Raw genomic sequence first — 27,200 nt, forward strand, 5'->3', positions numbered from 1 at the left:
TTCTTTCGTACATAGGTATTCTAATAATTATTCTCAAAATTCATCATCATCATCTTAGCCCTTCTCCCAGCAATTTGGTGTTGGCAGAATTTGGAATGTAGAAGGATTTTTTCTAGAATTAATGAGATCTTACTACGAAAAAGAAAGTGAATATGCTAGGGGATGGGTAATGAGTCCCCAATACAATGAGCTACATGGGAAACACCAACTTTGGCAAAAAAATGGCTAATTCATTAGCTTCTCTCCTCATAAGGGTAGATGAAATATTTAACCTAGAGGCCAAATCCCAAATCACGTTGAAAATTTAAGGAGAGATTCCATGGCTCCAAATATGCTTCTTTGACGGGGATATCTCACGTACACGCTACGCACGCCGTCCACCTGCGCATGGAGTAGAAGGGCCCCACCGTCGATTTGGCTCGATGACGATGTCCAGGGAGGGTCTCTTAGCTAGAAGACGAAGTTTGGTTCAAAAGAGTGGGTCCGATAGTCAAGAAAAGGCCATCATGGGATCTCATGATCGTGGCCCACTAGTCGGATTAATTTCATATTTTAGGTTTTGCTTATTGTTATTATTTAGAACATCATGAACGCTTTAGATTTCTTTGTTTGATTTTTATTTTAGTTTGCTTCATCACCAAGTAATAGGTTGCGCACATGGCGCGAGTTTTGGGGTATAGGGTTTTCCTTATAAATAGGCACCCCTTGTAGTTCTTTTGATTCATTGAAGATTAATAAAAATTCTTTTTTTATTTTTCTGCTCTCTTAGTGAGTTATGGAAGAATTCAAAAGTGGATGCGAAACCCTCTATTTTCGAAGGGCTAACTACATGGTGTGAAGCCACATCTATCCCCATCCGTCCCTTTCCTCTCCCATCCATATATCTCATCTTTTATTATCATTATTGCTTTTAATTTCCCAACTTTTGTAGCTATTCATCCCCCTACAGTCAGTTTTCAGAATCTGGACCCGTAGGAGGGCTGAAACTTCGGCGGAGCACTACACCTCGACCTTACGTCGGATCGTCGTCAAATTTGGAGGGATTGGAGGTCTCCCCTGGCCGACCAAGGCCTAGGTGTCACTTTGGGGAGGCGGGCTTCCATCACACGTGTAGCTAGCCCACCTGCGCACGTGCGTCAGCCTCAGGTCACCATCTGCACGCAGGAGCTTTCTCCGGGTCAGGTTTTCCTATTGTCATTCCCATTTCCTAAACTCTAGCCTTAGTTTGCATTAGCCCTAATTTATTTGCCCCTTTTTTCACCCTAGGGTTCCTTGAATTGAGATTGGGGAATCCCTTGGATTAAAGACTGTTTGTTATGCATGTGTGGTTGATTTCTATTTCCCTTTGAGCATTATTTGGTTTATAATTTGTATTGGTCCAATCCTAACGTGTGTAGGCCTGGACCTGCATAGATTCCCCTTTACTCGAATGTTTGGACTTCTTATGTGGGATATGGAATTTGTGTAATTGTTTCTGAACTAAGGTGATTTTAAGCCTGAAATCTCACACCATGTTTAATTTCATGTCCTGCATCAAATTTGGTATCAGAGCTTAGGGTTCTTATATGGGAATATATTACATGTTAGGGTTAGTTTGTTTGAGTTCTTCAGGCATCTAGTTCATCACATATAATTGTTAGAAGTCCGTAGTCCCTGATATTAGTTTCTGAAATTTCTGTTAGCCGGAAGTTAGCAATTCACATTGCTGTAACTTTATGTTATTCCCTTATTTTGACAACTATATTGCTGAATATTAGTAACGGTGTGTAGTTTCCTTCATATAGAGTCTCATAGGTTCATTTAGTTTCTTTTAGACGCATATAGTCGCCGTAGAAGGTCCTTAGGTTGAGTGAGTTAGTGTATGCCCACACGTACGGGTTGTGGCTTCGGTTTGCACCCTACAAAACATGGAACAACTGCTAGAGTCACTAAACAAGCTGTCCCAACAGATCGAGTCTTTGGATAAACGCTTGGAAATGGACCAATGCTTTAAACAACTTGATGTGCGCATTACCCGACTAGCGACCATCGCCGAGGACGAAATTTTTTAAGGAGGGAAGAATTGTAAGACCCATGACCCCGAAATCTGGTTTGTACACTGGATAGCCGTTGACTATAGGTCCATTGGCCTCGAGAATGTTTTGACCTAATCATAATGTTGTTCTGTTATCAAGCCACAAGCCGTATTTCAACCCGATGTCTGAATTTAAGATATGGACTTAAAATTAAACAATCTGAGAAATGACAATTATGTCCTTATTTTATCTGGCGGAGCCCCACCATCGAGTTTTCAAAATCCGTTAGGTCCGAGAGCCTAACCGTTGTAACCGTAGTCGAGTTACGGAGTTAATGGCGAAAACGGCATGTCAATAGGACACCCGGAGTGTAAGTTATGCATAGATATGTACATGTATATTTTGAGAAAATATACTCAAATGACCTCGATGTTTTTAAACTCCTTGGAATACGTTAGTTCCAACTACTTAAATAACATTGTTATATTGCTACTATACGCTTAACCTTTTCAAAATCATCACAACACATCCCATAACCCTTTAAAACCAATTTCAAGTCCACACATATGAAAACCCTCTTGCAGGATTTTATTTTTCAGCACTCTTTCTTGTTAAATGTGAAGTTGAGAAGAAGAAGAAGAAGAAAAGGAAATAGAAGCTGAGATTGCAAGTCAATCCTTTGATAGTTCCAGGTGAGTGTATAGATTAGGAGCACGTATATGTGTACGTTGAGGTTTTCTTCAAAACCCTATCGCTAAAATTTCTGTTTTAAAGTTAAAGAATTGCTGGATTTTCTGTTTTAGGGTTAGGGTTTCGTTGGATTTTCATTTAGGGTTAGAAGATTGCTGAAATTTCTGTTTTAAAGTTAAAGAATTGCTGGATTTTCTGTTTTAGGGTTAGGGTTTCGCTGGATTTCCATTTAGGGTTAGAAGATTGCTAAAATTTCTGTTTTAAAGTTAAATAATTGCTGGATTTTCTGTTTTAGGGTTAGGGTTTCGCTGGATTTCCATTTAGAGTTAGAAGATTGCTGAAATTTCTGTTTTAAGGTTAAATATTGCTGGATTGTCTGTTTTGGGGTTAGGTTTTCGCAGGATTTGTATTTAGGGTTAATAGATTGCTGGATTTTCTTTCAAAACCCTATAAAAGACTATCGCACCAGTACGAGGCGAAACTCCGCTGATAACACCCGAAAGATACAAAAAATACAAAACTTCAGATATCGTACGATATTATCGTTGATATCGTGCGATATATCGTCGACATCATGCGATACATTGTCAATATTGCCAATACAACCCACCTCGATGCCGTGGGTTGCGGAAAATCAAAAAATTTTGAATTAGAAGAGAGAGAGAGAGAGAGAGAAAGAGAGAGAGAGAGAGAGAGAGAGAGAGAGAGAGAGAGTGAGTGAGAGTGGGGAGTGCTTGAATTTTCAAGCCTCTATCCTTCTAGCCTCCTCAGCCATCCCTTAGCTTTCTCACTCCCACTTGAGCTATACCTTCCAACCGGAGATTCGGCGAGAAATCAGGCTGGATTTGAGGAAACGGAATGATATTACCTCATCCGGAACCCTCGCTGTGTGAAGGAGAGGGAGAGCACTCGTGACAGAGAGGGAAAATGAAGAAGATGGGGCGAGAGGGGTGAAATGGGGATCGGCGCGGGTGTGGTTTACTGAGCATGCTCCTATCGTACCCAGTAAACTCAGTTGGGGCCCACCTTTAATGTATGTGGTCTATCCACGCTGTCCATCTGTTTTCCCATCTAAATTAAGGGGTTGATCCCAAAACTTAGAATGGGAAGTGGATCATACCACAGGAAACAGTGGTGACACTGATTTCTACCGTTGAAACCTTTCTGGCCCCTGCAGTGATGTTTATCAGTCGTCCAAACCCTTAATAAGATCATATGGACATGGATGAAAGGAAAATACGAATTTAATAAGATCATATGGGCCTTGCAATGATGTTTATCAGTCATCTAAATTTAATACTTCTGTGGCCAAAAATGGTATTTCAATGGTGGATGTTCAATTCAACTGTTTTGTAAGGTGTGGCCCATTTAAACATTGTATATGGTTTATTTTTGGGCTAAAGCCTTGAAAATTTGTGTTAAAATGTATGGACAGAGCGGATAAAATACATAAATCGTGGTGGACTTCACATGAGTTTACACAGTATGCTAAGCATACTGAGTTACTCACTGTACAATCATATAAAGTGGTGTCCATTTCTGTGGGTCCCACGGTAATGTGTGTGTCGTATCCACACCGTTCATTAATTTGGAAATAATTTTTTTAGGGCATGACACAAACAATGATATAGATATAAATCTTTAGTGGACCCCGCCACAGAAAAAAGCGGAGAGAGTGATGCCCACCATTGAAACTCGTAGCATTCTTAAGGGCCCATCATAATGTTTATTTGTGATCTAATCTGTTCATAAGTCCAAAAAGATATGGAATAATGGAAAACACAAATGTCATCTTAACCATCCATCTCTTGTGGCCCTCAAGAAATTTTTAATGGCAAACGTCACTCTCTCCACTGTTTTCTTTGGTGGGGTCCACTCGAGCTCTGGATCTGACTCATTTTTTGGCTCACAACCTAAAATGATCTGCTCAAATGGATGGACGGTGTGGATAGAAAAAATACATCATGGTGGGACCCACGTAACTTGGTGACGTGACTTCAGTAATCCGCGCTAGAAGCGGATTGCGTACTGAGTAACTCAGTACCCTTAAGGTACTGAGTAAATTGTGTAGGGTCCGCTGTTATTTTTTTATTTATCCACTCCGTTAATCCATGTTAAAAGATAATTTTAGTGCTTGATCCCAAAAACGAAGCAAATTAAAATCTCAAGTGGACCACACCACAAGAAACAGTTTGATTGAACCTCTTCCATTAAAATTTTTTTGGAGGCCAAAGAAGTTTTGGATCAAGCTGAAGTTTGTGGTTTCTCTTCATCCATGTCTTTGTGATCTTACGAACAGGTTGGATGACAAATAAAAATTACTTTAGACACTAGGAAGGTTTCAACGGTGGAAATCATTATTCCACACTGTTTCCTATGTAATGGTCCACTTGAGCTTTGTATTTACGTCAATTTTGGGATCAACCCCTAAAATTATCTGTAAAAATGGATGGACGGTGTGGATAAACCACATAAATTCACAATGGGCCCAATTGAGTTTACTCAGTACGATAAAAGCATACTGAGTAACTTAGTACGCAATCCAATTTCCATACGAAGTAACTCACTACGCTTAGTGTGCTGAGTAAACTCTGTATGGTCCACCATGATTTATGTATTTTATCTGCTCCATCCATCTATTTTAATAGATAATTCTAGGGCTTCCACCCAAAAATGAAACATATATAATGTTCAAATGGACCACACCATAGGAAATAGTTGAATTGAACGTCTACTGTTGAAAATTTCTTGGGGGCCACATAATTTTTGGATCAAGTTTATATTTATTTTTTCCCTTCATCCATGTCTATACGATCTTATGAATAGGTTGGATGACAAATAAACATCATTGTAAGGCCTAGCAAGGTTTCAATGGTGGATATCATTATCCCTGTTGTTTCCTGTGGTATGGTCCACTTGATCTTTGGATATGATTCAATTTTTGGCTCAACCCCTTAAATTAGATGGAAAACCAAATGGACGGTGTGGATAGATCATATACATTCAAGGTGGGCCCAACCCACAGAACTGCCCGTTTGGGGCTAGAGACAAGCAGGGGTAGGACGCAATCCGCGTCCGTGACATGCAAAGACGAGCACTGATGCTCCTCGAGCACCAGTTGCACAAACGGTTCAAAGGAGATCAAAGTTATATGGGCCCAAAGTGATGTATTTATTATATCTACACCATTCATCTATTTTTAGAGATCATATTAGATCATATTAGAGCAATATCTACACCGTTCAATTTAATAATAGTTGCGTTAGTTCAGTTAAACATCGCATAACTTAGGAACCTATACAAAGGAAATTTATTATGTGCATCTTTTTTTTGAGATATTATGATTTAAAAGTATGTATTAAGGGCCTTTTTAACAATCCCTAAAGTTTGTTTAAAAAATTCAACCATTTTCCCAATGTTTCCCCATGTTTCCCAAAAAGTACGATAAACTATATGATACAAACGATATATCCCGTGTGATAACCAATACGTATTTGTATCCCAAGGGTGTGATACATTGTTCGCAGGATTTGTATTTAGGGTTAATAGATTGCTGGATTTTCTTTCAAAACCCTATAAAAGACTAGCTTTGCTAATTTAAATTCGTTAGGGTATTGCTGGACTTTCTTAAGGTTATGGCTGATTAGATGAAAGGGGATTTTCTATGTTAGTTGACTAGGTTATTAATGGCTGATGTAGATGAAAGTCATACGTATTTCTAACGGGTTCTCTCTTTGTCCCTGCGCTATCTGTTTGACAAATTGTTTCAAAGAAATATCCTACATCTTTTTAATGTAGTTACTTCTTGAGAAAAAGCATGCTTGTAGCATGAAGTCTTATAGCAGAATAAATTCCGGATTGGAATTAGATTGGCTAAGTCATATGCATATCATATGCATGACTCATAGTTGTTGTATCATTGTATGCTTGAGAGTGCATGATTCATATCATGATATGGTGATCATAGTGGGTTGTGGTGCGACACACGATGTGTCCATGATGAGTATGTAAACCGTCTAGATACATGATGTATTACATGAGACCCTTATGAGGAATTTAAATGTGGAACTTAAATGTATAAGGAGACCACATGAGGAAGGTCGTCCTATGTTTGCTTTGAAAACCATGACATATTGTGCTTGTATGTGGACTTGTGTATATGGTAATTGTAAATGCGATGAAACATACTTTGTTATAACTTGAGTTGGACACCACACCGGAAATGTGTAATTCGACAGGACATGATTAGAGGGTCTGTGGGTGAAAGTCCCTAAACCCCGATTGGTACCATTGGGAACGACCAATGCTTAGACCGGGTGGAAGAACAGAGCGCTGGAATGCCGAAATACCAAAGTAGGCAGCGACTCCCACCGACATGTGTCGATTGGTTGAGAGGTTTGACCTGACCTACTTATGGGCAAGCAAAGATAGGTTGTGTGTGACGAGCTCGTAAATTGTCCACTAACTTCGGCGGAGCACTACGTCTCGACTTTACGTCGGATCGTCGTCAAACTTGGAGGGATTAGAGGTCTCCCCTAACCGACCAAGGCCTAGGTGTCACTTTGGGAAGGCGGGCTTCCATCACACGTGTGGCCAGCCCACCCATGCACGTGCTTCAGCCTCGGGCCACCATCTGCACGCAGGAGCTTTCTCCGGGTCAGGTTTTCCTCTTTTCATTCCTATTTCCTAAACCCTAGCCTTAGTTTGCATTTGCCCTAATTTATTTGCCCATTTTTTCACCCTGGGTTTCCTTAAATTGAGATTGGGGAATTCCTTGGATTAGGGACTTTGTTATGCATGTGTGGTTGATTTTTATTTCCCTTCGAGCATTATTTGGTTTATAATTTTTATTGGTCTAATCCTAACGTGTGTAGGCCTGGACCTGCATGAATTCCCCTTTACTTGAATGTTTGGACTTTTTATGTGGGATATGGAATTTGTGTAATTGTTTTCGAACTAAGGTGATTTTAAGCTTGAAATCTCACACCATGTTTAATTTCATGTCCTGCATCAAATTTGGTATCAGAGCCTAGGGTTCTTATAGGGGAATGCATCACATATTTACGGTTTAGTTTGTTGAAGTCCATCATACATCCAGTTCATCATATATAGCTGCTTAGGAGTCCGTATTTACTGATATTAGTTGCTAAAATTTCTAATTATCACGAAGTTAGCAATTCACATTGCTGTAACTTTCTGTTATTCCTTTATTTTGACAACTATATCGCTGAATATTAGTAACGGTCTGTAGTTTCCTTCATATAGAGTCTCATAGGTTCATTTAGTTTCTTTTAGACACATATAGTCGCCATAGAAGGTCCTTAGGTTGAGCGAGTCAGTGTATGCCCACACGTACAGGTCGTGGCTTCGGTTTGCACCCTACACTAAACATGGAACAACTGCTAGAGTCACTAAACAAGCTGTCCCAGCAGAATGAGTCTTTGGATGAACACTTGGAAATGGACCAATGCTTTGAACAGCTTGATGTGCGCATTACTCGACTAGCGACCATCGTCAGGGCAAACCCCACCATTGGGAAAGATGCCCAATCTCAGGTAGGTGGTCAAGTGACTAGTGTAGAGTTACCCATTGAGGCCATTCCGGTAGAGGATGAGTTTCGTGATGTCTTTCCTGATGATCTACCGAATGAGTCTTCTCCGAGGAGGGATATAGAGCACACCAGAACATGGGACATCGTAATACCTATAGCCGAGTTTGCGTTTAATAGTTTTGTCGATAGGTCCACAGGTCTCAGTCCTTATGGGAAAGCTATTGATCTTGTCCCTATGTCACTGTCCCATAGGCCGTCAGAGTCTGCAGAGTCTTTTGCATATCACATTCATTCATGGCATCAAGAAATCAGGCAGAAGATCATGACTAGTAATGAACATTACTCACTTTCTGCAGACCAACATAAATGTTTCAAGGAATTCAATGTAAGGGACTCTGTGATGATCCGCATCAGACCAGAGTGGTACCCTCAGGGAGCCGTTTGAAAATTACACGTGTATAGCGCTGGACCCTTTAAAATTATAAAACGAAATGGTCTTAATGCGTATAAGGTTGATCTTCCACTTTTTGTGGGAATTAGTTCCACATTCAACGTGGAGGATTTAGTTACTTTTCAAGGGACCACTGATACTGTGTCCGGCCCTTTGCCTACCCGTCTTGATTCCCCAGATTTATCCCTTGATTCATGGCCCCGTCCCGACCCATTTTTCCAGCCTCTTCGTCCCATACCTACCCGTCCCAACCCATTTCTCAGCCTCTACCTCCCATACCTACCCCTCCCGACCCATTTTCTCAGCCTCTACGTCCCATACCTATCCATCCCGACCCATTTTTTCAGCCTCTACCTCTCATACCTATTCTTCCCGACCTTTCTTCTTAGCCTCTACCTCCCATACCTAACCTTCACACACCCAGAGAGGAAATAGAAGATATCCTGGACCATCAGATAATTTCAACGTCGGACGGCGGGTTTCAAAAGTACTTGGTTAAATGGAAGTCACACCCAGCTTCAGACAGCACGCAGCTTACTGCGGAGGAGCTTCAGAGACTTGATCCTGACGTCCTGAAGTGGTTCAGGAGTTTTATTTCGCCAGTGGCGAAATCTTCGCAGACGAGGAGAATTGATGGGGACATCTGGCGCACACGCGCAAGCACGTCGCCCCACCTACACACGTACGCACGAGTAGGAGGGCTCCACCGTCGATCCGGCTCGATGACGACGTCCAAGGAGGGCCTCTTAGCTAGAAGACGAAGTTTGGTTCAAAAGAGTGAGCCTGATAGTCAAGAAAAGCCCATCATGAGATCTCATGATCGTGGCCCACTAGTCGGATTGATTTCATATTTTAGGTTTTGCTTATTATTATTATTTAGAACATCATGAACACTTTAGATTTCTTTGTTTGGTTCTTATTTTAGTTTACTTCATCGCCAAGTAATAGGTTGCGCACATGGTGCGAGTTTTGGGGTATAGGGTTTTCCTTATAAATAGGCACCTCTTGTAGTTCTTTTAATTCATTGAAGATTAATAAAAATTCGTGCTTTATTTTTCTGCTCACTTAGTGAGTTGTGGAAGAATTCAAAAGTGGGTGCGAAGCCCTCTCTTTTTGAAGGGCTAACTACGTGGTGTGAAGCCACATCTATCCCCATCCGTCCCTACCCTCTCCCATCCATATATCTCATCTTCTATCATCATTATTGCTTTTAATTTCCCAGCTTTTGTAGCTATTCATCCCCCTACAGCCAGTTTCCAGAATCTGGACCTGTAGGAGGGCTGAAACTTCGGCGGAGCACTACGCCTCGACCTTACGTCGGATCGTCGTCAAACTTGGAGGGATTGGAAGTCTTCCCTGGCCGACCAAGGCCTATGTGTCACTTTGGGGAGGCGGGCTTCCATCACACGTGCGGCCAGCCCACCCGCGCACGTGAGTTAGCCTCGGGTCACCATCTGCACGCAGGAGCTTTCTCCGGGTCAGGTTTTCCTCTTTTCATTCCTATTTCCTAAACCCTAGCCTTAGTTTGCATTAGCCCTAATTTATTTGCCCATTTTTTCACCCTAGGGTTCCTTGAATTGAAATTGGGGAATCCCTTGGATTAGGGACTGTTTGCTATGCATGTGTGGTTGATTTCTATTTCCCTTTGAGCATCGTTTGGTTTATAATTTTTATTGGTCTAGTCCTAGCGTGTGTAGGCCTGGACCCTCATAAATTCCCCTTTACTTGAATGTTTGGACTTTTTATGTGGGATATGGAATTTGTGTAATTGTTTCTAAACTAAGGTGATTTTAAGCCTGAAATCTCACACATCATGTTTAATTTCATGTCTTGCATCATTCTTGCTCCCATGTAATAACGTTCTTGGAATCTCCTCAATGTACTTGGTGCTTCCGTGGGAAGCAATAACACACTTGCACACACACATGCATATACCTGTAAGTGAGCTTCCAAGTGCACTGGGTTGCTTTTGGTCATATGAGCAGTTGTTCCATCCATGGATGCGAAGTAGCCCTCTATCCAATCTAGTCCTCATGGGACATTGTACAGTAACCGATCTAAATGATCTTAATTTTCCGATCAATATCCTGCAAAATGGACAGTCTGAATTATTTCTACTAGACAGTATCCAATATCAATTTGAAACATTCATTCCACAGGCCACACGTTCTATTGCATGAGACGAAAGAATCACTTGGATCAGATCATCCTAATAGTTCCCTCGGTCTTGGAAAACAAATGGTTATACAGAAAGGGCCATGATTTGGACAAACATTCGATTATTATGACTTTTGTATGAGTAAATAAAGAGACGGTTGGACTAAATGGATGGTCTAAATGATATGGACTGCGCATACCAAACACAATTTGGTCACTGGTAGTTCCATGGGCTTCCTCCACCAGAGTACTTCCCAAACAAACAACCCAAAGTATCCAATGCTAAACGCTTCTGTCTAAGAAGTTATCAAGCACTATCTTTGCATGTGGAAACCATCCATGGTCGAGCCCAGAAGATGACCCATCCAGATCAAACATATTGAGATTTGACTGTCGTTAACTTCTCGAAAAGATGTAAAGAGACCATGCCATGTATCTGAAACCCAGGTTGTTAACACCTGGTTGAGGGTTCGAGTACCCACAGGTGGTGAAATCCTACCATGGCGTGAGTGTGTGGTGGTGTGTACCAAAAAAAAAAACCATAGTGAGGCAAGCTTTCACAAGATAGACATGAATCTCTTCGACAAGCGTTTGGTCCACCACTTTAGGAACTCTATGGAGAATGTTAGTGACATAAACTAGACATTGTTTCATCAAATTTAAACCTCTATATGTTGGAGAACTGTGATCAATCATGTCACTGGGGTTTTCAACATTTCTCTTTTACAAGCTGAATTTTCAGACTTGTCTAAATTGTCCTTTTTTGAACTATTTTCTTGTAAGAAGTAGAACCAATCAGTTTGAGTCATATAGTGAGCTCATTTGCTGGTTCAAGAGTCCTGGATAAAAGAGGAATGATATCTGGTGGGCAGTTGATCATAAAACTTTGCCAATCTACCATTTAAAAGCCAACCCCAAATTGCTGGGTGAAATGGTAAGTTGATGATGATAGACTCAGCTAAGGTCATGAATGAGTACCTTGATTTGTGGATTTCTAGGTCAATCCTATTGCTTTTCAAACCATGCTTTGCACCACTCATGACCTATATGATCTGGTGATCATCAATGTTTTTACTATTGCTCCTGATTCATTGCATGCTTATTTTATGATATTTCCAGCATTTATTTATGACTCGGTGTCCAAAAGTGGTTACATAATGGCTGGAAACAGTACCATTATGTGTTATGGGGGCCGTAATGGCTGTGGCGGCTACTTAACTGTCTGTTACAGCTCCATAATGGCCTTTATGAAGGCCTGTATCGTAATGGATGGCCACTGTTACCGTTGTTGAATACCTATGGTACTTTCTTTTGTGGTTCTGGTACGGACTAGTTTATCAATCTCATTATTTTCCACTTTGTAATTTTCTTGCACCTGTCAAACTGACCCACTATATAGGAAGTCATCTAGTCAAATGATAAATATAACTCATGCTTCCTTTTGGAGTTTGTCATAATGCCGATATAATCATCATCATCGTATATTTTAATGCATGCATGCATATGCATGTGTTGAATGACATTCTTGATTTAAGATGTCATTTTTACAGATTTGCTGCTAGCTACTCCATTCCACCTATCATCAATTACTTGGCTCTTGTCATTGTTTAGGGTAGGAGTTAATTTTGTTATTCCTATGTGCAGTGCGGGAACTAGATGTGCCGGGCGAAATATATGAAAGGAAAACATACCCGTTCGAATTTTCTACTGTGGAAATGCCATATGAATCATACAATGGGGTGAATATAAGGCTTAGGTAGGCTATTGCTTTGGCTTTGTGCAAAGTGAATGAACTTATTTATGCTTTAGTGTTGGTTATGCATATGGAGCTTGTCTTTTAATAGTTTGTATTGCATAATTGACATTATTGCCATAAGCTGATTTGTTGCAAGTCTTTTCTGGCTTGTGTGAATTTTTTTTTTTTTTCCCTTCAAGTTTGTTAGGGATTTGATTTAATGTCCCCTGAATATCTACTGGTTGGAGTCACTGATTTTATTTTAATGACTTCCATCTTTTGTTGGGGATTAAAAAAGAAAAGAAAAAAAGAAAAGAAAAAGAAAAGAGTTGTGCCACGACAAAGTAGTTTTGGGGAATTATCATGCAAAATGTTATTCAAAATTGAAAGTTACTGATTGAAGGAAGAATTAACCACCTAAAATTGGATGATTTTAGGATTTCTTGTGGGTGTTGCTCACTTGAAGTTTGACTGGAAGCTTTATTCTTCATCTAACGCTGACTGGTCCTTTTATTTTTGGAGGTGGGGCTTGAGACAACAGGGGATTCCATATATTTATATTTATATATATATGTATGCAGTGTTTGAAGTATCGGTATCGCTGCAAGTTTCGTTGGCCAGGGATACGGAAACAATATCGATATCGCCGATAATATCGCTGATAACCGGAAATGCGAAGAAACATGGGAAAAATGGTGGAATTTTAAGCGAAACTTTAGGAGATGTTAAAATGTACATATTTGCATATTTAGAAATAAAAAAGTTGCAAAAAGAATGCATACATAATAAGTTTTCATTTAATGGGGCCTTAAAAGCATGTGCTATTGTAAGAAATCAGTCCAATCATCCCATCCAACCTATTTAACCATCCGACCCTTGATGGGGACATCACGCGCACACACACGCACGCCGCCCCCCCTACGCACGTACGCAAGGAGGAGGACCCCACCATCAATTTGGATTGATGACGACGTCCAGGGCGGGCTTCCTAGCTAGAAGATGGAGTTTTGGTTCGTTGGAGTGAGCCCGATAGTCAAGTAAAGCCCATCATGGGATCTCATGATCGTGGCCCACTAGTCTGATTAATCTCATATTTTAGGTTTTACTTATTAATGTTATTTACAATATCATGGACAGTTTAGATTTCTTTAATTAGTTTTTATTTTTGTTTACTTCATCGTCAAGTAATAAGTTGCGCACATGGCGCGAGTTTTGGGGTATAGGGTTTTCCTATAAATAGGCACCCCTTGTAGGTTTTTTTTCTCATTGAAGTTTAATAAAAATTATGCGTTTTTCTACTACTCTGAGTTCTCGAGTTGTGGAAATCCAATTGGGTGCGAAGCCCTCTCTTCATCAAAGGGTTAACTACTGTGGTGCGAAGCCACATCGATCCCGATTCGCTTCCATTCTCTACCATCTCTATTTCTCATCTCCTACCACCATCTGCGCTTCAAATCTGTCCTTTATTGCAGCAGCTTTTTTCTTTATAGCAGAATTCCAGATTCTGGCCCTGTATGAGGGCTGAAACTTCGGCGGAGCACCACGCACAGACCGCGCATCTGATCGGCACAAAACTCGGGGGTTTTGAAGCCCTCCTCTGGCCGCCCGGAGCTAAGGAGGCGCTTTCCGCGTTCGGCGCCCCCTCGCACGTGCGGCCAGACCCTTGCGCACGTGCGACAGGCCTGGCTCGCTGTCCGCGTGTGGGGTCTATATTTAGGTTCAGATTTCCACCTATTTCACTTCTCTCATACCTATTCTCCTTAACCCTAACCCTAGATTGCATTACTTTCAATTTATTTGCCCTTTTCTTACCCTAGGGTTCTCTGAATTAGAATTGGTGAATCCTTTGGATTAGGGACTGATTGCTGTGCATGTGTGGATGATTTTTACTTCCCTTTGAGTATCGTTTGGTCCATAATTTTACTGATCTAGCCCTAGCCTGTGTAGGCCTGGACCCGCACAGATTCCCCTTGCTTGAATGTTTGAACTTTTGTGTGGGATGTGGAATTTTATGTGATTGTTTCTGAATTAGTATAATCTAAAGCCTGAGATCTTGCATATCATATTTAATTTTCATGTCCTGCATCAACCCTCCATCCAAACATCCATGGATATTGCAAAATATCAACAACACATGATATTTCACCAATAAATCATCAACAATTGGAAAAGAAATGAAAGATTGTGGTCTCAATATCGTGCATGTTGCAATATCAATAATATCGAGATATTGTCAATATTATCAAAGACAAATTAAACACTTCATACAACCATGTGCCCATAAAAGATATTAAAATAAAAATTTTTCTAATAAACAAAATTTTGATGATATCAATACGTTAGCGATATTATTGAAATATCGTTGATACACTTATGATATAAGCATTACCTAGTATTTACATAGTAAAAAATATTGGCGATACATTGGCGATATTGATGCATTGGCAATACAAGTGACTCTAAGAATTTACATAGTTGAAAATATTGGTGATTACATTAGCGATATTGATACGTTGGCGATACTTAGCTATACATTGCTAATACTTGGAATTTTCGATACTACTAACATTATCGGTATCGTTACCAGTGTTATTGGTATCGCTGAGCTGGAGATAAAGATAATATCAGAGATAATTTGATAATATCGGAGATAATTCGAACATTGTATGCATGCATGCATGCATGTATAGATTATAAATAGATGGATTGATGTGAAAGACTAATGAAGCCAGGGTAGAGCTCTATTGAAAGGGGTGAAGATTGTCTAGGGAAGTTTATGGTTGAAGGCAACTCTCTGAATGACATATCATGGGCATGGCAAGAAGTTTGAAACTGTGGAGATTAGTGAATATTTTTTATGAGAAATATTGGATTCTATACTGTGTTAGAGATTTTTATTTTCTTTTGGTCTAGCCTCATTCTGTTTTGAGATCATGTGGTTAAAGGAATTGGATCTGAGTATTGGAATTCTTTTGACTTGAAGGGTGGGCATGGCAAAGAATCGCTAGTTGAAGATTCTCCAAAAAAAAAAGAAAAAAAGAAAGAAAAGAAGAATAAGAAGAAGGAAGTATAGATTGTGACAAGGAAGCTATGTTTTAAATAGCTTGTAGCTTATTGCGTAACGTTTAGCCCTCTATAGCATGTGTAAGCTACATGATACTTCTATTTTTCAATTAAAATAATAGGACAAAATATTATAAATAGTAAAGAACAAATATAAAAAACAGCAAAAAAATTTAAAACATCCTAAAAAAATGCTTCATTTTTCAAGTAAAAGCATGTTAGTGCAAGTTATTAATTATCATTTATCAAAAGCCAATCCAATTATATTTAAACCAAATCAAATTATTATCACACCAACAATTTATTAGCAAACTACCTTAATTAATGTCTAATTGTAACCACAAGTCACAAGTATAAAAAGAGATTATAAAATCCCACTAGTCATTAAGTAGAAATGACACATTTATCAAAGTCTCAAATTTTAGACCACACTAAATCTACCAGGCTTTAGACTGTAGAAGTCCTCTTCATCATCTAATAGATCATCATCATTGTCCAGGCCTTTCATCGTCATCTGCATCTACATCATTCACCTCATGAACAACCTTGCCCATATCTCCTTCCTGTGACGCCTCGTCACTGTTGCACATGTGGGCGGGCACATGTGGGCGGATGCTGATGTGGGCGGGGCCTAAGGGCCTGGGCGAGCTACCAGTGGTTGGCAGGCTACTGTGCTGGCAGGCTACTGTGTACGCAGTGGGGGTTGAACTTGTCCCACATCGGAAGAGTCGTAGGAAGTTGTGGTGGTTATATGTGGGGTTTGCACCTTAAGGAAACAACGTGTTTTGGGGCAACCCCAAGAACAAAACCGTGAGCCTCGTGGGCAAAGCGGACAATATTGTGTCCTTGGGTGAGGTGTTTCATATGGGATCAGAGCCGAGGACGGCTCTGCCTTCGGTGGGGGGATATTGTGACGCCCTGTCACTGTTGCACATGTGGGCGGGCACACGTGGGTGGACGTTGATGTGGGCAGGGCCTAAGGGCCTGAGCGAGCTACCAGTGGTTGACAGGCTACTGTATACGCAGTGGGGTTAAACTTGTCCCCACATCGGAAGAGTTGTAGGAAGTTGTGGTGGTTATATGTGGGGTTCGTACATTAAGGAAACCACGCGTTTTGGGGGCAACCCCGAGAACAAAACCGTGAGCATCGTGGGCAAAGCGGACAATATTTTGTCCTTGGGTGAGGCGTTTCACTTCCACTGCTATATGAGCAAGAAATCATCCCTTAGGACTGCTTACACATTATAGAAAGAGACTACTTTTTTTTTTTTTGTTCATGTAAAAGTTAATCTTGAAAGTTGGAAGTAATAACTAGAAGCACTCAAATGAGTTACAACCTTTCTTTTTTTAGAGGAAGGATGGGAATTTGGGGGACAAGGAGTAGAACCACTAGATGTTGATAGTGAACTGCTACTAGCTGGATCATCGGACTCTGGAATAGTTGCAATTACATTAATATCAAATGCCATGTTTTGATCTTCGAGCTGCAACACATCACTTGGGAGTACAAGGTCTTCTTTCTCAGCAATTCACTCATCATTTGAAGCAATTTGGTAAACTAGTATAGGATCCATTGCCACCCTGTTCATACTTCTCTCCCTCAATTTCTGATCAAGACATCCGAGCAACATACCAGAGGAGGAGAGCTGAGCTAGTCTCCTTAGGGCTAGACGACCATTACATGGTGCCCACTTGGTCCAATTCATATTCCTAGCCGCATTGAAGTCCCCACGTTCATGTTCATGCATCTTTGAAGACCCCACATTGGGAAGATGCTCGTCGGTTGCATATAGGAGCTTGATGGACATTGGACCGTTGGATCGAGTGGACACAATGATCGGACCGTTGGATCATCATCATCGGAAATCTTGATCATGGACCCCCCATGGGTCACGAAATAGTTTAGTTGTTTAGTCTGTTTAGTCTGTTTACATGTTTCATTATTTTTGGTATAACCCATATTTGTGTTGAGATTAGGTAGTTTGGAACAACTTTTAATTCATTAAGTGTCTTTATGTTGAGAATTTTATCTGAGAGCGCCTTTTTGTAAAAGGTCTTTTTTGAGACTATCAATGATCGGACGTCCCCACCCAAGCTGATATGCATGCTATGAATGAAAGACATTTCTCTCCTTTTGCTTTGAAATTGAGCAAAAATTCATCTCGTGGTTGGATTGGTGGTGTGAAACCACAGGGAGCGATTCCATAGTTATCTTTTCTACTTTTCTCTGTTCATAGCAAGGTGTCATCTTTTCTCATCTTTTTCTTTTCTTCCTTCTTTATATCTTCCTTTCTTTTCTTCTTTGTTACCATCCAAAACCTAAATCGACCCGTCCAAAGCCCAAACCGACCACAATCGGTCATCCTTTGCTGTCTGTACGGACATACGAATGCACGTGCGTACGGGGATAACCTTGTATAGTGGCTCCCTTGTTTCATCACGAATGCTCTTCCCTTCCCTTAGCTTCCCTCTTCAAAACTCCTAAACTAATTTCACCAAACCCTAACCCTAAAATTCCTGAATTCCCAATTTTTTCAAACCCAAATCCCCATAATCTGAAAATCTTTTGACCAAATCATAAATCCCCAATTCACATAACCTGAAACCCATATTCCCTGTTCTAGAAACCCTAAATACTAAATCCCTTAAACCTCAAACCTGAAATCCTAACCCGAAACCTCCCAAAACCTCAACGCTAATGTTCCAAACTGTATTTCCTCTAAGCCTAGACACCCCAAACCCAATTTTCCACATTTCCTAGTCTTTAAAGAACCCTAACATGTCAAAACTCTTACAAGACACATGATTTCCATTGAATTCAGATTTAACCCTATGATAGGATGGGTGTTTTATCTCCCATAGGTCTCGATTAATCAGTAATTTATGAGATTCGTGTTGCGGGACTGTCGTAGGCTTGGATTTGGACATGCCACGAATATGAAATTTTGAATTTATGGTAAATTAGCTTTATTTTATTGTTCCATTGCTCTACTTAATCTATCTTTTAATTTCTTGGCATCATATTAGATTCGATCATTCCGTCCTACATCAATTTCATATTATACATGATATATGCTAGAGAGTTTATTCGTTGTCGCTCTTTCCAATATCTCCCCTTCAAGTGGATATGCTAATACCATGTAACGATTTATGTCAATTGTTAAACACTCGCTAATATACTAAATAACAAATTTAGAATATCAAAGAGTACAATAGTCATTGCTCAAAAGTACTCAAATTTCTCTCACAGCCAGAAGCACTGCATGTGAGGTTTAAAACCCAGATTGCAAAGCTTGTAAGTTGTGGTGTTCTATCTTCAAAGTGTGCTCACCAATCAACTATTCTAATTAATGAAATACTTTTGCCAATTATTGAAATATATTATACATAAAAATGCAAATATAAATCACATGAGGAATGCTTCATCATGGTGTCAACTACTAGCCGAGAGCCAAAATCTCCTCTTTTATAGTCATATTTATCCAACTGAATATCAACATCGATGCATTTATTCTTGTCTGGAATCATCTTATCCATGTACTCCAACAACCTTTTTTTTTTTTTTTTGTAAATCTTAGAGTGTCTAGACAACTTATCTGAGTACCGTATTTGGCGATTCAAATAGTACCCAGCTGCAAGTAAAGGATGATGAAGTTGAGCAGTCCATGTCTCATCTATCTTCTTCCAAATTGGAACATAATCTCTTTTTACATTGTTGCAATTCAATGTAATCTTCTATTTTGCTGAGTCCAGCAACTCACAGATGAAGTCCATTGCTAGCCCCTCTTCAGAATCTACTTTTCTCAAAACACTCACCAAGGCATGGTGCTCTTAAAGCACAAGGCAACTTGTAGCTAAAACTTTGGATCAAACATTATGAGTGCTCGTACCTTTACTCATTCTAATATTTTAGCCTAAGAACATGAACACCATTGTTTTGATGCGAACATGGCTTGAAGATCCTTCTTTTGTTTGTAAATGCTTCGAATGAGGTATGCTATTGTTTGTTGCAAAGCATGTTACTACTGGTTGTAGAAGCTCATTATTTGTGAAACTTCTTAACAATTCCATGCCCATAAATAAACTCGGTGACTGTTCTTGCCTCTTCAAGCGTATTAGAATATATTTTCATTTTTCTGATATGCTCCAACATTAGGTCTGTGTAGTGTGTAGCACATGGAGTCCAATATATCGTTCTTCTCTTCTCCATCAGCTTCTTCCTAGCACTCACATAACTTGTATGATTATTTGTGATAACCTAAACCACACTTTCTTCCATTGAATCTGAAGCATCATCAATAGACTTGTAAATCATCGTTCCAGCTGGACCATTTATCAAGAAGTTGATGATGGTTCTATTCTTTCCATTTGTTCAATCATCAGACATAATCGAGCACCCATAAACTCTCCAAGACTCCTTGTATGCTTTCAATAAATTGTCAATATTACGAACCTCCTCTTTTAGTGTCCATGTTCTCATCTCATGCATAGATGGTGGCTTCAAACCTTGCCCAAACTTTCCAATAGCCTCACACATGGCTGGAAAGTATAGGCAATTGCACAAGTTGAATGGCAAAGCATTTCCAAAAAAGAAATCTCCTGATTGCCATACATGCTTCTTTTCTCTCTTCCTTCTTCCACCTTGAATTCAATTTGGTTTGTTGTTGTTCATTGCTAACAAATTGGTCCATAGGATCCGTTGCTCTTTTCGTTGGTCAATTACTAGAAAATCCACTGCCAATCTCATGCACCTCATTACCCACACCATTACTACCAAAACCACAACAATACATCGATCTCCTTCTCCCTATATCACGAAACACCTCATTTCTTCTATCTTTTTTTTTTTTTTTGTTTGGTTTTTTTTTTTTTGTGTGATACTCTCTTGGACACTTTCCACACTCCTTTGTTTCTTCTGTCACTCTTGGGCACGACTTTATGCCATTGTGGGTTCTGGCCAAGTGATGATTTAGGTGAGTCACATCTCCTGTACACCTTTAACCACATAATTTACAAAATGCATAATTTCTACGACCTTGTCCTTATGGATTATTGGCCACATATTTCCACGCTCTCTCTCTCTCTCTCTCTCTCTTTGAGTTCAGTGAAAAATAAAAAAAATCACAAGTCACAATAAATGACGAATAACATATTAACATTTAACATATAGTGAAAACATCTGCCACCCTCTAAAGAAATTTGTTCTATCTTGGGCCACACACCATGGAAAACAATGGATAGCTAGTAAGCTACCCTCGACTGTAGTGTGGTGACCCACATGATGGTTTAATCAACCATAGGAAACAATGGACAACCACCGAAAATAGAAAACAATGGACTAGTTGATACAACCAGTGAATCTATACAAGAAAAAAACAATAGCCTTTTTTGTTTTTCCCCTTTCTAGAACAGAAATAACAAATAGCCAATAAATAATGTCCATACAAGGAGAAGATAACAGCCATCAGAAAAAATTGAAAACAAAGCAGAAGTAAACGAAGCAAAAGAAAAATGGAAAATCCAACAACAGATGTCTCAAGAGAAAAATATAGGGGAATTATATAGAGCATGTGGAGGGTAGTAGATAGATGAAGCAAATCCATTACCCTATTGGAACAAGTACAAAGCAGCTAGCTTAGCTGAGATTATTGAGAACCGGCCTCCCAAAGATGAAAGAAAAGGAGAATAAAAGAAAAACATATCCTAAATTAATATTAAATTAATCAAAATAAAATAGAAGTTATTAACTGAGATAAAAGAGTAATAGAAATACATGGATTTAGTTTTAAATAAACCAAAAATAGCAAATCTTCAGCTCCATAGCCGTGCTACTTCAAATGAGGAATCTCGAACTTCTCCTTTTTGGGCTCCAATGCTCGTGAAATTTCAGCTGTAGGACCGATCAATGCACTAAATTTTTGTTTCCAAAGGTTGTGGATTGAGAGGATCGAAAAATTCAAATTTTGGGGGCCAGAGGGGTGTTTGTTGTCGAGTATTAGGGTTTTGAAAGTTGAAACACATTAGTTTTAAGACCTTTTGTTTAAATGTGAGTTTTACCCCATTTAAATATCACGTCTTCAATCGTACATGTGGAGGCCCTTGTATTGATGGTGAGATTGTCTAATATAGTACATGCAGAGACATTCTCCATTGAAAATAAGATCCATTATTTGGATGGTTTGGATAGCTCTACATCATTGCCATGTGTGAGAAGGATGGGTCACCGCCATTTTACGTTAGTAGTTGAACTAACATCATAGAAAACTTTTAAAAATAAAAATAAAAATATGAGTTTGGTGTAGTGTATGCTACATAGCTCTACATCATTGCCATGTGTGAGAAGGATGGGTTGCCACCATTTTACATAAGCAGTGGAACTAATGTCAAATAAAACTTTTTTTAAAAAAAATAAATTAAAAACATGAGTATGTGCTACATGCTATGCAGCTTGTAGCATACGCTACGGTCCTGTAGCATATGCTACAACTACAAGGGAAGTACACTATTTTCGTATGCTATGTAGCGTGTAGGCTATGCTACGCTATGTAGTGCACGCTACACGCTGCGTAGCAATGTTATTTAAAACAATGTAAGGAAGAAAATTCTGTGATAGGTAGTGTTTGAAGTATCAATGTCGCACTATGCATCTCACCCGTGGTATGAGGAAATATTGGAAAATATCACATGTTTCGCGTAATGTAGTGTAGTTTGAGTGAAACATTGGGAAAACTTTAGGGAAATGGTATGGCATCTATGTTTACTAGCTGGGATTTTGTCTATATGGTTGGGAAGGAATGATCGTTGTTTTAGAAATCGGCTCAGAGACATTGTGGTGGTCCGTATCCTGGCAAAAGAACTTGTAAAGGAATGGGCTGTTGAATTTGTGGGCACCTTGATATCTCATTTCCCTGAAAGTTGGGCTGATCTGTAATTTGTTTTTCTGTTTTTGTTTTTTCCCCCCTTTTCTTATGCTTTTCTCTTCTATTCTTTGGCTCTGGCCCTTTGGCAATAAATTCATCCTCGTTAAAAAAAAAAAAAAGAAAAGAAGAAGAAGAAGAAGAAAACTTTAGGAAAATGGTGGAATTTTTCAGTGAAACTTTAGGAGATATTAAGAGACACATGATTACACACTTAGAACTTAAAAACTACAAAAAAAAGAAAAAAAGAAAAAAAGGAAAAACATCTACATAACAGATTTTCATTGTTTAGGGAACAAAACCGTGCATTGTCGGCCATAAGTAATGCAATTATATCTAAAATGAGTTCATATTGTTCAAATGTCATACAATGTAAGCAATAAAACACAAGCAATAAACCCCACATGTTTCCAGAGGGCAGAAATGGAAGAAATTCAGATTATCCCCACTTTCTTCTATTTTTCACCTTAAAAAATCGAGGTTTCTTGCTTATAAAAAATAAAAAATAAAAATCAAGGTTTCTTGCTTGAAATCCATGTCAATGCATGAAACTCACACATACATATGGATTTATACTTGTTTTCTTGTTAATTTATTGAAGAGAAAGAATATAAATGAATTTTTCTCACCTTCAGTGTTCCACACAAATTAGCTCTTGGACTGTCATTTCTCACCAAATTCGTGTTTTGGTGCAAAACAACTCAGAGAGTTGTTTAAACGCATTAAGTGGAAGTGGAAAGCTTAGCGGGGCAATTAGATGCAAGGCAAGCAAGCTCCTGTCTATCTTTTGCTTCCGTTAACATTAGGAAACCTCCAAAACACTCTTGAAATATGGTAGTTGAATGCGTGGAAAGGAAATTGTCTGGTTGGAACCATAGATACTTGCCATTTGTGGGTATATCATCCAACTCTCTCCAACATGCCAATCTACTCTCTCTGTCTCTATTTTTATTTTTTTATTTTTTTTAAATCAATACTATATATCTCTATTGTAATGTCCAATGAGTGTAATCTAAAGACTAGAGAAAATTCTCAGGGATGTTTTGTGGCAGGGAAGGATAAAGAAGCTTAAGTTCCTCCTGGTTGAATGGGTAGAGGTATGCATGGCGGTACTACAGAGGCGTCTCAGAATCAGATCCTTAAAAGCTATGAATTTGGCATTGATCAGGAAGTGGCTATAGGGATTTGGGATGGGAAACGGAAGCTTGTGGAACCCAGTAGTTGAGAGAAAATAGGGTTTGCATGGGGGCTTTTTTTTGGCAGGTACATGGGGGATGTTACGCTAGGGATTCTTCATTGTACAAATGGAGCATTGGGCTTGTGGAAAGCGGTGGGATGGAGGAAGTGTTTCCAAAGGAATCATTCAAACAATCGGGGACGATTGTCGAACAAGACTCTAGAAGGATGTTTGTGTGAATGCTATGGGCTTGGACAAGCCTTCCCTTGCTTCTTTTAGGTGGTATCAACAATTAGTGAGGTGATGGCCTCCAAACTTTTGGGTGACCAAGTAGTGTTGATTCCAAAATTCCCTAGGAGGAACCTAAATGAAGGAAAAATGAAGGGATTTGTTGATCTTATGGATATGTTATATATATGGTCCGTAGTAGGGGTCGGCATTAACGGCATTGAGTCCGCACATTTTGGCATTGGTTATGGATGAGTTAATAAGGCATTTGTAGGAAGAGATCCCATGGTGCATGCTGTTTGTAGATGGCATAGTTTTAATCGACAAGACGAGGGAGATCGTAAACACAAAGCTAGATTTATGGAGGGGTGCTTCTTCTTCTTCTTCTTCTTCTTCTTTTTAAAAAAAAATTTTTTTTTTTTAAAAACATTGACAAATTTTATTCAAAAAAGGTCGAAGCCATATATTTACAAGTATAGAACCAAAAAAGATTTACAAATCCTGCCAACTTCCCGGTAAATGGGAGGTGATCTTTAAAGCTTAGGCCTACTCCAAAACATGGGATTTAACCCTTCAGAATACCTCCACAACCTACCCCTTACGATTCCTAAAACATCAATCATTCCTCTCAAACCATAGGGCTCGAATACTTGCTAACAAACTTAAATGCCAGATTTTCCTTCCAATCTTCTCTATACCCCTGCCATGCCACATAAAGAAGAAAGCATCGATAGAGCCTGACATCACCCATGCAACTCTGAATAATATGAAGTTGTCCCACATTTCTCTTGAGAATGTGCATTAGGTAACTAGATGATCCACCAATTCCTTGGCCTGAAGACAAAAGACATACGTTTGGAAGGATGAAACTTCTTCATTGGAGATTATCCAACTTTAGTACTTTGTTTCTCCCAAGTAGCCACGCAAATGCTGCCACCTTTGATGGCGCTCCATAACGCCAAACGAATGATGTCGGGTAGGCCCCAACTGAAGAGTCATCTTTGCTTAGGAACATATATAGGAATTTCACTAAGAACTTTCTGGAATTTTCTTTTAACCACACCATTGAATCCGGTTCTGAGATCTCTGGAACTACATTTGAAAGCATACCGAGCAAGTTAATCGGTTTTTCAATTTCTTCATCCACTAGATTCCTTCTACATGGTGGAGCCCATACTACTACCTCTCCCTCAATAGAGAAACAACTAGTCACCCTAAGATCTACCTCAAGGGAAATCCCCGCCAACCTTGGGAAAAGTTCTTTTGGCCTTTGCCCCCTAATCACTTATTTTCCCAAAATCTGATGTTCTTCCCATCCCGCAACAAAAAACTCAACCCCTTATCAAACTTTTTGTTTCGCTGATGCGATGGATTTCCATAGATGTGATGATTTGTATAATGATGACGACCTAATCCACTATCCCCAAGGGGTGCTTTAGAATCTAAAGGATTTAAAATTAATCGGACTAAAATAGGGTATATGGGGTGCAATTTTAGTAACAATAGGATTGACAACGAGGAATTAGTTAAGATTGTTGACAAAGAAATTTCCCAAAATGACCACTCAATATCTTAGGTCAATAATTCATGACAGTGGAGAGATTGAGAAGGATGCGGCCCATAGAATTCAAGCTGGGTGAAGAAATGGGATGTCCCTGGAGTTTTATGCAATCTTTGTTTACCACTCAAACTGAAAGAGAAATTTTATAGGATGGCTATAAGACTAGCCATGCTTTATGGGATAGAATGTTGGGAAATTTAAGGAACAACAGGTTCATAGGATGAGTGTAGTTGAAATGAAGATGTTGAGATGGATAAGTGGCCAGGCAAGGAAGGATAGAACTAGAAATGAATGCATTTGAGGGAATTTAGGAGTAACACTAATAGGTAATAAGATGAGTGAAAGTAAACTTGGATGGTTTGGTCATGTGCAACAATGACGAAGAATTGTGCCCGTTAGGAGTGAGTTAGTACAAGTTGAAGGCTCTGAAAGGGCAAGGGGAAGGCCTAAAAGGACATGGGTGGAGGTAGTGAGAAAAGACTTGATGACATATGGTCTAACTAAAGTTATGAACCTTGATTGAGTGGAATGGCAGAAAAAGGATTCAAATAGCCAACCCCAATTAGTTGGGATAAGGCTTGGATGACGACGACAATATATATGGTTGGTGTTCCTCTTGAAAGTGACACTTGAAAGTGGAGATGTGAGAAGTTTGGTGTGTCGTTAGTTAAGTTTTTGTATTCAATGATAGTGGAGGGTGCTAATAGGAGCGTGGGTGCCTTGAACGCCCAAACATGGCATTATCTAGGTCCACCTAGGGTGGTTCGATTGGCTTATGGGGAGGGTAAATTTTTTACCATCAACCATTTGAGGTTGAGGAACATGCCCTTCACAAATAGTGCATGTTTTATGCCTGCGTGATGAAGAAACAATGTATCATTTGTTTCCACATTGTGACTATGCGAGGGAGAAGTATGGAAGATTGTTCATCCTCATCAGGATTATTTGGGTGATGCTTGGGACAATTCAGATTTCCTGAGCGGCACGAACATGGGGGGTTCAAGGTAAAAAGGAGAAAATTGCCATCTTATGCTGCTCACAGGTCATTGGTCAATTTGGAATGAAAGATTAGATGTCTGTTTAGCCACAAAGTGGAAAAGAAAAAGAGTTCAGAGAAACATGGGAGAGGAGGAAATCCTCTGGAGGTTAAAATCTAGCGTAGAGTGACTTACAGAAGGTGACAAAAATATCCATAATAAGTAGACAATAGAATTCAAACCATTATGGTGAATGATTCATGTCTTCACGAAGTGATGAACCCACAAGGTTTATTTTATTGCCAAGATCTATAAATTCCTCTACTCAAAGAAAGAACTGATAAGGTAGAAAATTGACACTGTTGTTTGATAAGCTTAGTTCTTTTGAAGCTACGGTGCAAGGAAGGTCTTTCGGTGAGATAGGTAAGATACAGCACTTATTGCATGCCAATCCCAACTTGTGTATCAAGAAGAAGAAGAAGAAGAAGAAGAAGAATAAAAGAGGTCAGAGTGGAGATTTAGCCACGGTAGAAGTAAGGCACCTCGACGAGATGTATTTCCCATCTTTCTTTCAAGTGTATTAGGAGATCATCAAAGATGATCTTATGGAGGTGTGATTGAAGATGCCAAAAGTTCTTGTACCCAAGGAGGTTAGTAAGTGCTGATAAACGAGCTTTA

At 39.5% G+C, this 27,200-nt stretch overlaps 1 protein-coding gene across 8 annotated transcripts in view; it reads left to right on the forward strand.

Annotated features, from left to right (window-relative positions):
• Positions 1 to 27,200, forward strand: part of LOC131236981 (vacuolar protein sorting-associated protein 26A) — a 106,834-nt gene that overhangs the window by 38,239 nt on the left and 41,395 nt on the right. For all 8 annotated transcript variants that reach the window (XM_058234573.1, XM_058234578.1, XM_058234575.1 and 5 more), the window contains one exon: positions 12,509 to 12,620. In XM_058234573.1, the coding sequence (XP_058090556.1) occupies positions 12,509 to 12,620 (112 nt within the window). The remainder of the gene's footprint in view (positions 1 to 12,508; positions 12,621 to 27,200) is intronic.

Source organism: Magnolia sinica, chromosome 2 (assembly GCF_029962835.1).
Source record: "Magnolia sinica isolate HGM2019 chromosome 2, MsV1, whole genome shotgun sequence".
NCBI lineage: Eukaryota > Viridiplantae > Streptophyta > Magnoliopsida > Magnoliales > Magnoliaceae > Magnolia > Magnolia sinica.